General features: G+C 34.3%; 1 protein-coding gene across 1 annotated transcript in view; it reads left to right on the forward strand.

The window, feature by feature from the left end:
• The first annotated feature begins 2,642 nt into the window (after positions 1-2,642).
• Positions 2,643-15,318, forward strand: part of LOC127852650 (E3 ubiquitin-protein ligase XIAP-like) — a 39,688-nt gene continuing 27,012 nt past the window's right edge. The window contains exons 1-3 of the mRNA XM_052386602.1: positions 2,643-2,680; positions 5,410-6,308; positions 6,975-7,021. Of these exons, the coding sequence (XP_052242562.1) occupies positions 2,643-2,680; positions 5,410-6,308; positions 6,975-7,021 (984 nt within the window). The remainder of the gene's footprint in view (positions 2,681-5,409; positions 6,309-6,974; positions 7,022-15,318) is intronic.

Consider the following 15,318-nt stretch of genomic DNA (forward strand, 5'->3'; position numbering starts at 1 on the left):
AAAAGTTATTTTAACTGATCTTGGTTGGGTAGAAGGTCCTATATAACATATCAAAAGTTTACAAAAGTTGGACTTCCCGGAAAGTTGTGTTTTTTAAAAATGGCGACCACGACGGCAAACAAAACCTATTGAAAGCCCGAGGAATTCTGCAGCAAACGCCAGTTGTCAAAGTGTCGAAATTAGAGGACGTACATCAGCTGTATATCCGGTTGAAATTTTTGAGGACACTCATTTAATAAATGTGACGAGAGTAGAATATGCGGTATCTGGTTACGTATGACGAGAGTAGAACATGCGGTTTCTTGTTACGTGTGACGAGAGTAGAACAAGCGGTATCTTGTTACGTGTGACGAGAGTAGAACATTCGGTATCTTGTATCGTGTGACGAGTAGAACATGCGGTATCTTGTTACGTGTGACGAGAGTAGAACATGCGGTATTTTGTTACGTGTGACGAGAGTAGAACATGCGGTATCAGGTTAAGTGTGACGAGAGTAGAACATGTGGTATCTTGTTACGTGTGACGAGAGTGGAACATGCCGTATCTTGTTACGTGTGACGAGAGTGAATCATGCGGTATCTTGTTACGTGTGACAAGAGTAGAACATGCGTTATCAGGTTAAGTGTGACGAGAGTAGAACATGTGGTATCTTGTTACGTGTGACAAGAGTAGAACATGCGTTATCAGGTTAAGTGTGACGAGAGTAGAACATGCGGTATCTTGTAACGTGTGACGAGTAGAACATGTGGTATCTTGTTACGTGTGACGAGAGTAGAACATGTGGTATCTTGTTACGTGTGGCGAGAGTAGAACATGCGGTATCTTGTTACGTGTGACAAGAGTAGAACATGTGGTATCTTGTTACGTGTGACAAGAGTAGAACATGCGGTATCTTGTTACGTGTGACAAGAGTAGAACATGTGGTATCTTGTTACGTGTGACAAATGTAGAACATGTGGTATCAGGTTTAGTGTGACGAGAGTAGAACATGCGGTATCTTGTAACGTGTGACGAGTAGAACACGGGGTATCTTGTTACGTGTGACAAGAGTAGAAAGTGCGGTATCTTATTACGTGTGAAGAGAATAGAACATGCGGAATCTGGTTATGTGTAACGAATATAACACGGGGTATCTTGTTAAGTGTGACGAAAGTAGAACATGCGGTATCTGGTTAACTGTGTAGAGAGTAGAAAGTGCGGAATCTGATTAAGTGTGACGAGAGTATATTATGCGGTATCTGGTTAAGTTTGCCAGAGTTAAAAGTGTGGTATCTGGTTGAGTGTGACGAGAGTACAAAGGGCAAAATTTGGTTAAGTGTGACGAGAGTAGAACATGCGGAATCTTGTTATGTGTGACGAAGGTATGGCAAGCAGTATCCTGTTACATGTGACGCGTAGAACACGATGTATCTTGTTAAGTGTTACGACAGTAGAACATAAGATATCTGGTTAAGTGTGTCGAGAGTAGAACATTCGGCATCTGGTTAGGGGTGACGAGAGTGGAAAGTTCCGAATCGTATTAATTGTGACGAGACGAGAGTATAACTTTCGGTATCTGGTTAAATTTGAGGAGAGTAGAAAGTGCGGTATCTGGTAAGGTGGGACAAGACTAGAAAGTGCGGAATTTTGTTTATTGTGACGATAGTGGAACGTTCGGTATCTGGTTAAGTGGGACGAAAGTAGAACTTTCGGTATCTGTTAAAGTGGGACGAGAGTAAAACATGTGGTATCTGGTTAAGTGGGGCGAAATTATAACTTTCGGTATCTGGGTAACTGTGACGAAAGCAGAACATTCTGTATCTGGTTAAGTGGGACGAGTGTAGAACTTGCAGTTTATGGTAAAGTGTGACGAGTGTAGAACATTCGGTTTATGGTTAAGTGGGACGGGAGTAGAACTTGTGGTATCTGGTTAACTGTGACGAGAGTAACACATGCGGCGCCTGGTTAAGTTTGAGGAGAGAAGAACATGCGAAACCTGATTAAGTGTGTCGAAAGTAGACAGTGCGGTATCTAGTTAAGTGTGACGAGAGTAGACAGTGCGGTATCTGCTTAAGTGTGACGAGAGTGGAACTTGCGATATCTGGTTAAGTTTGATGAAAGTATTACCACTAGGCTCTTCGACTTTGTTAGGCTAATAAAGTGCAGATCGATAATTAAGCTGTGCTGAAATTATGATTAAAGGTCACACTACAAAGTGTGTTTAAGCAGATACACAAAGTTATGTCATCAACAAATACGTTGATCGTTGACGAGTAGGTTACGCGAGTTGCGTATCATTTTATTTCTTAAAATTTGACCCAGATTTGTAATAATATTGCAAGATATGTACATTTCCAGAAAGGAAACTAATTTCTTCATTGAATACGATCAAGATCAATCTTTGGAAATCGTTACACTATTGATGAAGTTATTGCTGTTAAAAGCGATGCACCTTGTTTTGGGGTTGGAGTTGAATACCTTGTTATATATATATATTTGATAGTCAATTTTTCTTTTCAGAGAGCTTTTTTTTCGTTATAATTCGATTATGTTTCATTAGAAATGATGTTTTACTAATTAATATCATAGCCATTTGAATCCCCGCGTCGATATCCGAATATCTATGAGCGAACGCGAGATCGACTTCGGGCAGCGTCGGAAGCATGGACCTAGTTGCACGTTATCTACTGGAGTTTGAAAAGTAGGTCACTTGTATTTTTTTGTAACTTGTTTACATTTCAATGTTCATTCTTTCGATTTTAGTTATACGACTATCTTTAATAAGTTGATCAGTTCAAACCGCGTTAACTGTATTGCTTTGTTATGTAATTACAATGGTGTGTATGCAATCGCGTGTACCTGACTCTAAAAAAACTGCACAATATAATTCTTATAGTACCGTGATAATAAATAAAAAAGCTTGCATTTATTATGCAAACCGAATTAATCCGATCCTGACTCGTGATCATAAGTTAAACGAAACACGATGACATCGTGAACCTATATTCAGATGCTAAAAAGTTGCAGAAGGTTTGTTTTTTAACGTTTTTACTCCAATGTTACTTGTTTAGGGACTTCCTATTGTAATTAACCTTCATATTGCACTTTTTGTTGTTGACAGTTTTTTTTATATTTAAGCATAATAGATCTAGTATTGGACAGTGTTAATGGATCTTTAATTTAAACAACTGTTAAATTATAATCCCCCAAAAGTTCTCCACCGTGAATAGTATAGGTTAAACGATTGCAGTAAGTTTGCAAAGCCTAAATTAAAAAATCCGCCTAAATAGATTCACGTTCAAAATTCGTGCTGCATACCGTTAATTATCGCAAGAAATATAGGTCAACAGTGAACTTTAATCGCTATACTGAAAAACGTAAATTCCTTATCTTTTGGTTATGGATTGAATTTTATATAAACACTTTTGTTCTTACTCCAGATCCAACAACTGTATTGTAAAGTTTATTGGTTTTATGCAATCTACATTACCTAAGTGCTCGCCCAATTTGTTCAGTCAGTCAAAGTCTCTACTTTGTGAAATTCACACGATTAACTTCATTTAGAACATTCTTCACAAAGTATTTCAAACTAAGATTTTTTTCAATTTCCTCAGAACATTTTACAAATTTTGCATGAGGTGTTAGATCCGCCCGAGAAAAATATCAATATGCTAAGTTAAAAAAGAACAACATCAAACGATCGACATTTAAATTCAACTCATAAATACAGTATCATTTGCTAAATGTTCATGGATGATTAAACGAATTAACAAGCCATTTACGAAGTTAACGTTCGCAGTTTGCAACTCGGCTTAAGTATTAGTAAGAATTTATTTAGATTTTTCAGCTGTTTATATACATACCTATTATAAAATATACGTTATAACTTATAACTGTATGTTTTTAATCAATTAACAGTAGATATTAATACATTTGAATTGGGATCCCAATGAAATATTTGGAATTCCTATAGGCCTACACCATTTAAACGAACACCTCATAAACTGTCAGACAAACTAATTCTTGTCCTCTTAACAAAAACAACCTAGTCTTAAATACTGAAAAATAAAAATCTCAAATGAGCTTCAAGCTAGTTTGCTTGTTACTTTTGTGCTGTTTATTTTTCAATCAATCGATTGAAAAAGGACGTACTGGCGAAATGGATTTTGCAATTCCTGCTGTACGGTAATAACAACAATTATTGTGTTTTATTTAAAAACAAGAAACGTGTTTAAAAAACACACCCACCGTCAACATTTATATTTAGATGCTTTTCCTTACACAAAATACTAATGGAACAGGATGATTGTTAACATTATTTCTTGGACCATATAATATGCAATATACATATCGTGTCATTCGTATTGCAAGAAGTTCATGCTGAGCAAATACAGAAATGTAACTTGAATAAAAAACAATTTCGACCTAATTTTAAAAATCTTTTTCTTAATATTTTATATGTAGAAAGAAGATAAAATAAAATGAATAATAAATACCATCTACTGGAGTAGATAGGTGCAACTTAATTCGAAATCAAATATAAAGGCAATCAAATACAAATGGTTGTTTACGGTAAGATAACATTTTTAAAGTCCCCAAATGTTGAAATTATTGGGTTATAATGATTTGTTTGCTTATTGATGATGTGTTAAATATTAATCGTAAAAAATTGTTCAGGCAGATTAATTGATGAATTAACAGGATCTGAGTCGTTCATTCAGTTAGTTCACTATATACAAACACGAATGACTTGAGATTATAAAATAAAATTAGGAAAGTTTTATGTTCACTGTTAGAGTGTATATATATTTTAATAGTTAATATTAATCGCAACAAATCTGTGTCAGAAGTGACTTAGACAGCTATGCCGGTAAAATCCCCAACAATTATCAAGAAATTAGGAGATTACAAGAAATGAACATATTATGTAATATTAATTGTATTAATATGATAGTTTAAGTAATTGCTTATATTATTTGAAATAGCTTACCTAATATTGACATGAACATTTAATCAAACTGCATGTGAAGGAAGATTTCAATTCTATGTAGGAGAACGTGAACGAAATGTAGAAAGTATGTTTGTTTTACTACTGAAAGGCTGTTTTAGATCCGGATTTTCTGTTGGCCCCATACATCTGTTGAACGATAATTCCGAAAAGTTTATTATAAAATGGAAGAATGATAATAAACAGACAAGAACGCACCAAGTCCCTGTCGACTTGAAAGATATGAAGACAACAACAATACAATCGGGAGATGAGGTTCAGCAAGTGAAAAGTACGACTCTCAGATTGATTGGCTATTTACAAGGGATTCGAAACTATTTGAACATGTCAAATAAATCGATGTTCAGAAATCTTTTGCTATGTTTGCTTGTTCTGGGATTCAGCAACAGCAAATATTCAAACCCTGCTAATTGTCCTATCAGTACGGAGGATGGAATGGATCTTAAACATAAGAGTAGCTTCTGGTTCGCATCTATAACAAGATCAATGTTTAACGATTATATTTCTCCAAGATTGAAAGCTTTCATGTGCTTCCCTGTACATTCTCAGAAAACAGAGAATACCTTTCACGATAAAGACAATGCTGCTAACAAAGACCCACCGGTCGCCGGGGAACGCAATTCAAACCTTAGACAAGACGATAGTTTATTGGAAACGCTTTACGCAAAAGACGAAAAGGAAGCGTCAACGGACCCCATTCACAACAAAACAATGGTCCGCGAGTATGACCGTTACGCCTCATTTGAAAAGTACGAGGATAAAATGGACTCTATCAGCTATTCAACTTCGCGACTTGCTGTCAAAGGATTTTACTATAACAGTGAAAAAAGACTGTGCATTTGTTTTGAATGTGGGGTAGAAGTTAAGCAATGGAACGAGACAGAATCGATTGACGAAACTCATCGCAAGCTTTCACCCGACTGTAAATTTATAAATGGTAAAGATACTGTTAACATTCCATTCCACAAGTTAGCAGGCTGTTGTGAAGGGCGTATGCATAGAGGTGGCGAATCTTCAGAATCAAACAGCATTGCTGGAGCAGGTGCATGTTCAGAAGAGCTCATTGAGCAAACTGATAGACTGTCTAAATTTGCGAATAATCAAGACGCATCCAATACGGAAACATATACACACATTTCATTAGAAACAGCCACAGGAGAACAACAAACAAAACCTAGAGATGACTGTATGGTTTTAGCAGAAAATGCAAATTATCCGGTATACTCGAGCAAATCTGAAAGAACCGCATCGTTCTTGTGCTGGAGACCGATTGATATAGTGTCAACAAGCAGTCTCGTAGACGCTGGACTATATTACACAGGTTAGTTTCTATGAAAGAAAATGCATTTTATGTCAAGACCAACATTGCATAAACATATTCTTGAATTAGAAATTGAAATCGATATGATGGTTTATGATGTAAGTCATAAATCATATTACTTTTGTCTTCAGGTTCTCCTTGTAGTGAGCTGTTTATTGAGTGCTTTTGCTATTGAATATTATTGCATATTTGTGTGTTAATTCCAAAGATATTCACATATGTTGTTTTATTTTGTCTTAAATACGAAGTTGAAGTTGCCACATCGCATTGAAAATATCGTCAATGTTTAAATTCTTCGTTTAAAGAAATTCAGCATCGATAAAGACGATACGATAACATAAAGATTCGGGAAGACTTAACGATGTAACTTTGTAATGGATAAGAACGTTGTTATCATCAAACATAGTTGTGTGTTTTTCCTGAATAGGACAACGAACACGTTGAACATGAAATAAAATATAATTAACACATCACACACTATCGAGACTCAACACTTTAATGACAAAACTGCTTCCAAACAAAAGCATATAAACACAAGCATAATGAAACTTACTTCATATGTAAACAGTTCAATATCATTAATTTTTTAATTATTTCAAAACCTATCGAATAACCAGTTGCCATTATATCAACATTTCAATCAATTTCAGATGTGTATATTTTCAGGTTCTGGAGATGAAGTGCGTTGCTTCCAATGTGGCGGAGGTCTGAAAAACTAGGTTGCAAATGACGATCCGTGGGCCGAGCATGCATATTGGTTCCCAAGTTGTCAGTACGTTATGCATTGCAAAGGTCAAGAGTTCATTGAGATGGTTAAGGTGACGAGGACACGACTCGATGTTACTAAACAAGAGCGACACATGTCTCATGTATGTGTAGCATTAAGTCAATTATTAATCGGTTTTTATATTTCTCTTGCAAAAAACTTCCCTGTCTGGCAAAATGTATCTTACTGTTTATCTTTATACCCTAGAGAATGTTTATTTTGGAATACTATCTAATACTGCTTACCTGTATGGGTCGACAGCTCATTTTTGGAATGCTAATATTATCGCTCGATTCCTTCTGTGGTTCACTACACGTAATTGTCAGATTTCTTTTGACGATCACGAGTAAAATTGATAAGGTTGTGTTTTTTGTTAGAATTTAACCACGGGAGCCCAGTATGCGATAACTGGTACCACAACACATAACAACTTAACGTCGTATGAGTTACCACGGCAACGAACATCGTCCGAGGAGAGTGATAGAGCCTTGATAACAAGATTTATTGAAATGGGCTTTGGAAGGGATCATGTTCTATTGGCATTTAGGGAAATCAGACAGAATGAAAGTGAGGGTAAGCTTTAAAAAATGTTATGTATAGTTCTGATGTTTCAACGGTTCAACATTTCCACGATATTTATTAAGGCTAAATGGTTCCTGGAAACCGTCTATTTAAACACTCCGTCAATTAGATAAAACGACTAGGAGATCATTCTGAAATAATTTTAAGCGATCATTCATTATATTAATCGAATTCTGATACAAAATATTAAATGTTTTATTAGGCCTTTCAAGTCTGCAAAATGAAGTGCTAGAATATCTGCTGCATAATATCGTCCCACAGCAATCGGACATCTCACCACCAACCCCAGCCAAACCGTCAAAGGAAATTAATGGAACACTAAACGATAAATCTAGAAATGGTACAAAGACAGACAGTACATCTGAAATAGGTGAGATTTAAATGTTATCAGATTTTTGCATGACTTTGTCCTATTTCGCAATAAAAACATCTCATGTTTTACATATTCATAAAAATATTGCCAGTTGAATGTGTTTGTAAAGCGTATAACTCCTATTTCCAATAAACGCGCTGTTACTAACATTATATAGTTTGATGATTCTGAATACTCCACGTAAATAAGTGTCCCGTTAACGACTAAGCTGTTTCCCAATTTTCAGGCATGAAAGACGTCGCGGAAGAAAATTATGCACTTCAGCAACAAATAACGTGCAAAGTATGCATGGACAGTGACGCATGCGTAGTTTTTCTACCATGCGGCCACATGGTCACATGCGAGAAATGCGCAGGCGCCCTGAGGAAATGCGCCATCTGTAGAGCACGTATTCAAGGAAACGTCAGAGCAATTATCTCGTGAAGACTGATGCTTAACAATGGTGTTTGGGAGCCAGGAATGGGTTGCTTCTGTTACTGGTGGTTTTGGTGTGTGGCGATGGTTGTATAGGTATTAGGGAGAGGCTTCTGTAATGTTAACTAATAAAATATTGGTTTGTGCCAGTTATTAGTAGCATTCATTACCTGACATACCAATACAATAACATACCTGGCGTATAGCTTTATAAAAGTTGACATTTTATTCACCTATGCTGTCGTATTTTACCGTGACGTATATGAACAAGACACATAAATACGACACTAGATTAAAGTGAAGTAAACCTAAGCCTAAAGTTGTTTACAATTTCAGCACCTAGCATTAAACTTATATCATTTTGTTAACTTGCATGTTCTGTAATACAAACTCAACGTTTTTCGAAGTTATTCTTTTGTTATTAATATGGAAAAATCGTTGAACATTGTTTACAATGAAATGAATTCATCTAATTGTGAATATCTTTTTAGCTTACTTTGAGTTTGTTTACAATTCATTTTGAGAAAATGTTATACATTTCGAAGTTGTACACAATAACATAAATTTCGTTTGGTCAAAACGATTGGTTTGTTTGTTATAAATCTTTTTATTCAAATAAATATGCTTTGTTGTGTTTTATTTAATAAAAAAAAAATTAACTTGAATGTTGAAAGTTCAGTTTTATTTCAGTCAAGTACCTCATGATTGCAACACAACACGATCATATTTTTATTGACGCTTAGAAATCTCGATATGAAATAAAATGGAAAGTTGCAAAGCCATAATACTGACATTATATATGATAGTCATAAACACTGATATGAAAGTAATAATGCGCTGGCGACAACATTCCTTTGGTTTGTATATTTCGATGTGCTGTGTAGTTCTGAAGGAGTGAACCTGAAATAGGTCTTAAATCAGATAATCAAAACGATGACTGATAAATTGGAATACAAAATTAAGTCAGTTATACATTATATACACAGGAAAAGGTTAATGGAAACGACAATACCATTTATTACATACTTACTTTTATGTAGAAACAAATTTACATTGCTATCTTTCAGATATGTTTTCAACTTCAATAGTTTTCATCTAGAACGAATATTAACACAAAACATGTACATTAGTCAAATTACAAAACAGTACGTGTTTGGCATTAGTTTTGTCGGTGAGCGTTACATAGCACATAACATGTATTCGTTCGTTTTATAAACACATTATAATGTCACCAAAAAGCAATCTTATGAATGTTTGTGCAATGAATAAATCATGCATTTTTTGTTACTCGCTGAAATAAGATAATTCGTCATATTAACAATATTGTACATAGTTTAAATACGTTGTCAATGTCCAAGCATGACTTATTTTAAAGTTACAGAATGCGTTATTTCCAGAAAGTAACACTTGTCGGAGGTTTCACTTGATAGTAAAGAAGTAAGCCTTAAATGACACTTTGATATAATTGCCATATTAATACTTTCACATAATTGAATAGGACATAATAAAATAATATCTATAGGAGTGGCCGTTTTAAAATGGATGTAATGTAATACCGGCTGTATTATGAATAGTCGGGAGCGGAGTATTAAGAATTGTAAATGAGAGACGACATTTTCATAAGACAAGTATCCTCGTTAGCTATACATATCTAAATGTTTGGGATCCCAGAGCTACATACATTTATGTACATTCTGGAAATCCGCTTTAAACGATCAAGTTACCAAACTGTGCACGAACGAAACCGATTAAAAATAAACTTTATCAGGTCTAATTTTCAAACACTGCAAATTAAGAACAATAAATCGACTTTTTAAAAAGTTTTTTGTTTTGTTTGTTTTAATATTACTCAAACTTCTTAATTATGATTATGGATATTAAATTACCTTTTTTTAAATCCTTCAGCCTCAGATTTACCAAGTTTACGGATTACCACATAAAATGGATGAAAAAAAAGAATTTTCGCGTGCCACATAAAACATTAATTTCGTTTAAATGCACTTGCGCATCCCACATTAAACACAAACATTTTGTCTGTGTTAAGAAGCACAAACGCACATTAAAATGGCAGTATCCTTTTCAACGATTAGCACAATGCAATAAACATTTTTCATATCCCATTATCCAATTATCAATTATTAACATGAACTGTGCAATTGAGAAACATGCATGGACTTGGGGACATGCCCATCAAAATATAAAAAAAGTTTACCCATCTGTTTTGTATTTGTCATTTATAGTTTAAATTTTAATAACAGGTGTCATTGTATATCAATGAGTGGTTCGTTATTATTACCACATTTTGGTTTCCTATTTCTTTCAGCAGTTTTGCAGTGTCAGCGTTTAGAAATTTGGCTAGATCGTGTTTCCATTTTTTGTCACTGTATGCTCCACCATAGTTTAAATAGGCAACTTAAGATAGATGTTATAACAATAACACTACACGATACCAGGCCGCGTTAAACCTTGCGTGAAGTAAAGAGCAGGATTCCCGCTGTCGATCGCCGTTGTCGCAAACGGCGACAAAATCTAAAAAAATGCAACAATTTTTAAAGAAATTGCGACTGTTTAGTAGGCAACGTTTTAAAAAAAATATGTTCTTAAAACAACAAACGTGGCGTCATTATGCAGCTGCTTTATACCATTCACTTACTAGAGCAGCCCAAGGAACATACGCCACTTACATTTCTTGTTATCAGACAACTAATTACTAGCCTATTGTTGTAGATGAGGGTGGCAAGTGGATTGATTGCTAATCTTTGACGTCACAACATCATTTTCCCACTTTTTAAGGCATAAAGGCACTGTATACAAATCTAACACATCACATTGACTTTTAATTATTCTTTTGAATATTTTTTGTTTGCAATTTGTGGAGTTTCAATTCAAAATAACAAAGCAAATAGCAAAAAACAGAACATCTTCGAAGATGTAGTTTTTTTAAATTCCAAAACGATATGAACTTTGAGCTGTCTTCAATTAAGGATGCAAATAAGTCTTGCCTGATTTCGGGGCATTAAAACATTGGCTGTCTTTAGTCATGATTAAGTTAATAATGAAATATGGACAGGCAGACAATTGTTATATTCAACAGAACTGTAAAAATACACATCTTTTTGATAGGTGGCTTTAGCAATCTGTGATAATTTATAACATTACCAACACAAAACACATACGCCGATAGTGTAGACAGATGGCAGCAAGAAAATTAAAACATTGCACTTCATAACTTTGCTTGACATTAAATGAGCGTCAATTTCAAACATTGTACTGTTTATGTCGTTTTCTTTAATACACTGTAATTATACACGCCCTTTTTGTGATATTGGTATAATGAGATGGTAATTGGCGCCGTTTTACTCATCGTAATTTTGCTAACCTGTAAGATATGTTGTCCCCTATTCAACCATAAAACGTCTATGACACCACTTTTAAAAATAATTAGCAATTACGAGCAGCTTAAATTCAATATCGTGATTATCTGATACAAAAGTTTCTTCAAATATGTAAAATTCCTTTTCGAAATGAAAAATGCGTGTAAAAAAACCGACATAAGAATAAACTTGAAATATTTCGTGTTCACGCTCTTATAAAATTGCCGTGGAAAAAAAATATGTTTCAAGATTGAATTCGTGATAAAAGCGACGAAGAGGAAAAAATAAATTATTTCTTTCGGTACAAGATGTCATCATCTGCCAACAGTAGCATTTTATCATTGTGAGAACACGGTCTTAATAGAAATTCAATACACGTTCTTTCTTGTTATATCACGTTTCGGATAATTAATTGGATAACCAACCCGAATGAGGTTTGCACAAGTTCGCATATTTTGACGTCATATTAGTTATTTAACACTTTTTACTACTATTACATATTTTTGAACAATTAATTACAAGAAGAATACGGATGTGGTTTACAAACGTTCGCCTTTTTTGACGGCATATGATGTTCTTGTACATTGTCGTTATTATAATTTTATTAAAATAAAATGACACGAGACGATCATATCTTACTTCCTAAAAGCGACACATTTCTAGTGTATGTCTAGCATTGAATGACCCTTTTATTGTTCGTATCACATTCCTTGATATACGTAAAAAAATGGACCGATAATGTTTGAGAAAATATATTCAATATGTTTCTGCGTTTAATACAATAAAGTTTTTGTTTAAATAAAATATAATACATATGACTATATGTAGTCTTGGCAGCGAACAATTTGGACATCTTACATAATCTTGTTGTTTTGGGATCCCCTTAACGTATTTGTCAGAACTTTGCAAAATAACGGTAATTTAATAGTTAAATGAACACTTTATTTCAACAGTTATTTTACTTAAATATAACAACAGGAACGCGTTGTGCAATAGCAGACATCAACAATAACTGCTTAACGTAATATCAGTTTCCATTGGATCGAACAACGTCATAAGAGGATGACCAAGCCATGATTTAAACGTTCCTGGAAATGGGCTAATACAATGGGCACAAAGGAACGGCAAAAATAAAAAACAGAATGTACGTTTTATATATTTTTCTAATATCATGTTATCGAAAACGTTGTTATAATACTTAATTTGAAAATCCGAGACTCCGTGCTTTGAAATAGTCAGTCAGAGATAGATAAAACGATACGCAGGCTGTTTACTTTATTTCAACAAAATAAACGACTTAAGCCACCGTTTATTCACACCGGCTGATGGAAAAATCACCTTTCCATTATTTAATAAGACAAGATATTTCAAGTCTTTAAAATGAAGTATCAGATTATATATTGCAAGAGCAGACATACATCCCCCTACCGACCAATACAAAAACGAAAAAAAAGAAGTAAAAATGTAACGCACAAAGCTAAATCTAGCAATAGTCATCACGTTTCCAAAAGGGTTGATATTATATGTTTCTGTACATGAGTGGATGAATAAATCTTCACTGAATCGCACTACATTGCCCGATATAAAAAACAATGCGAAATATGTTGAAAAAAAAACAACATATAAAACTAAATCACTCTGTAAAATTATCCGTGACATTTAACAACATCCGGTCCTTAGCGCCACCTCTGAAGTGGAATTCGCTCATTGATCAATGCATCGCAAATAGGAGGTAGCGCCCGTGATTAACGGCCGTGTATTTTATTAGATGTAAATACAACCATTTGCATTTTGTTGTAAAAAATGGCCGGTTCTTCCTGAAATCTGAACAATCGCTGTTTACGTCGGTGTTATTTATATTCGGTTATTAGATACATGACATCGTATTAAAGACACCGGGTAACTATGCATTTATTAAGTATTATTAATGTTATCTGATCGTGAACATCTGCATGGGAACGAAATGTACGTAGGCGATGAACAACTAATCACTCATGGTGTTTAACTTACACTTACACTTGAATAGATTGTTGAATGTCATTTATATTTTTTTTCCGGATACTTTCTTGTGGTCTTAAAATCCGTGGTCAACAAGGGCCCGTATTCACAACAGTATCATACACTTCGTATTAACAATACTTCTATACATGCTGGGAAGTCAATTAATAATATGTCTTACGTCTATCAAAACATGCGAAAGGAAGAATTATTGTGTCCTAAAAATGTCGTCAGAATGATTTACTTAAGTCATGTACTTCATCGATCAAATGTTAAATTTCAAAATAACTATGTTTTAAAATTATGGCATTATCAACTGGCTGACATAACTGGTGATGTCCGGTTTTGGTTTGAATACAAATTTAAGATAACCCCGGAAAGTTTGGTCGGGCTGCCAGGTTTCATGACTCGTTAGCGATCATTACACTATTCGGTAATGTCAACTTCTTATATCAATAATTTTAATTTACTGAAAATTAACTCCGTTAACCACATATGATGCCAAATATAGACGGATTGATGGACGGTCATCACGATATCCCAAACGCTCCGCATGCGATCCTTTTAGGTTACAGTATTCTAAATATTTTTGGCGTTCAATTATGTACTCTCTTAAAATAAACAGTATTTTAGAAGACACACTTCTATGTATGTTCACTTGCCATGACTTTATTTTTGCATATTTATGTGTGCATGTGGTAGACAAAACATGATTTTGTACTACATATTCACTGTTTTGCTTTAATGCTGGAGATTACATGATAATTTGGCAGTTGGCGGGAAATCCTAATCAACTGGAGAGAAGCCGGTAGAAAGATGGCCGTAAAACAGTAACCATTGATTCGCGTCGAATTCTTTCTTACATACCACATGATCTATATTTTTTATTTTTCATTTTGGCTTGGAATGCTTTTTTGAGAAAATATATGGTTATGAGGGTCTCTATGCGAACAAGTTTGACTTAATTTTTTGTTAAAGTTATTGCTTTTACATTGAATTTGTTAAGGAATATTTTAATATATTGTTTATTGTTACCATGTAGGTGGGTGATCTAAACATTAATGGACATGAACATGTAAATTAGATTCTTAGATTATATATATATGTGTGGGAAACCCAATAAATCTCGTTCTGTAACTTAACAATAAATCCCCTGTCAAGGCTTAAAATACTTCCTATATTACTAGTGTTATATGTTTATGTATCCCCTTTTATCGCCATCAGACGTTGTTCATATTATTACAATCCAGCTTCTTTTGTATATTTTGTATATGATCTGTGCTTATACCTCTTAATAACAGTCTCCCTGTGTATATTCCTCCTGTAGCGAACATTGCATTTTATATCACTGTTCATACACACACTATAAATATTATGTGATGGTACCATTGAAGAACAAAAACGATATATAAATAATATAAACTATGAATTTTTGTAATTGTGGATTGGTCCCAAGCATTATTACACGTTCGGTGACAACATTATCTGGTTAAGGAACAACTT

Source organism: Dreissena polymorpha, chromosome 12, assembly GCF_020536995.1.
Source record: "Dreissena polymorpha isolate Duluth1 chromosome 12, UMN_Dpol_1.0, whole genome shotgun sequence".
Taxonomy (NCBI): domain Eukaryota; kingdom Metazoa; phylum Mollusca; class Bivalvia; order Myida; family Dreissenidae; genus Dreissena; species Dreissena polymorpha.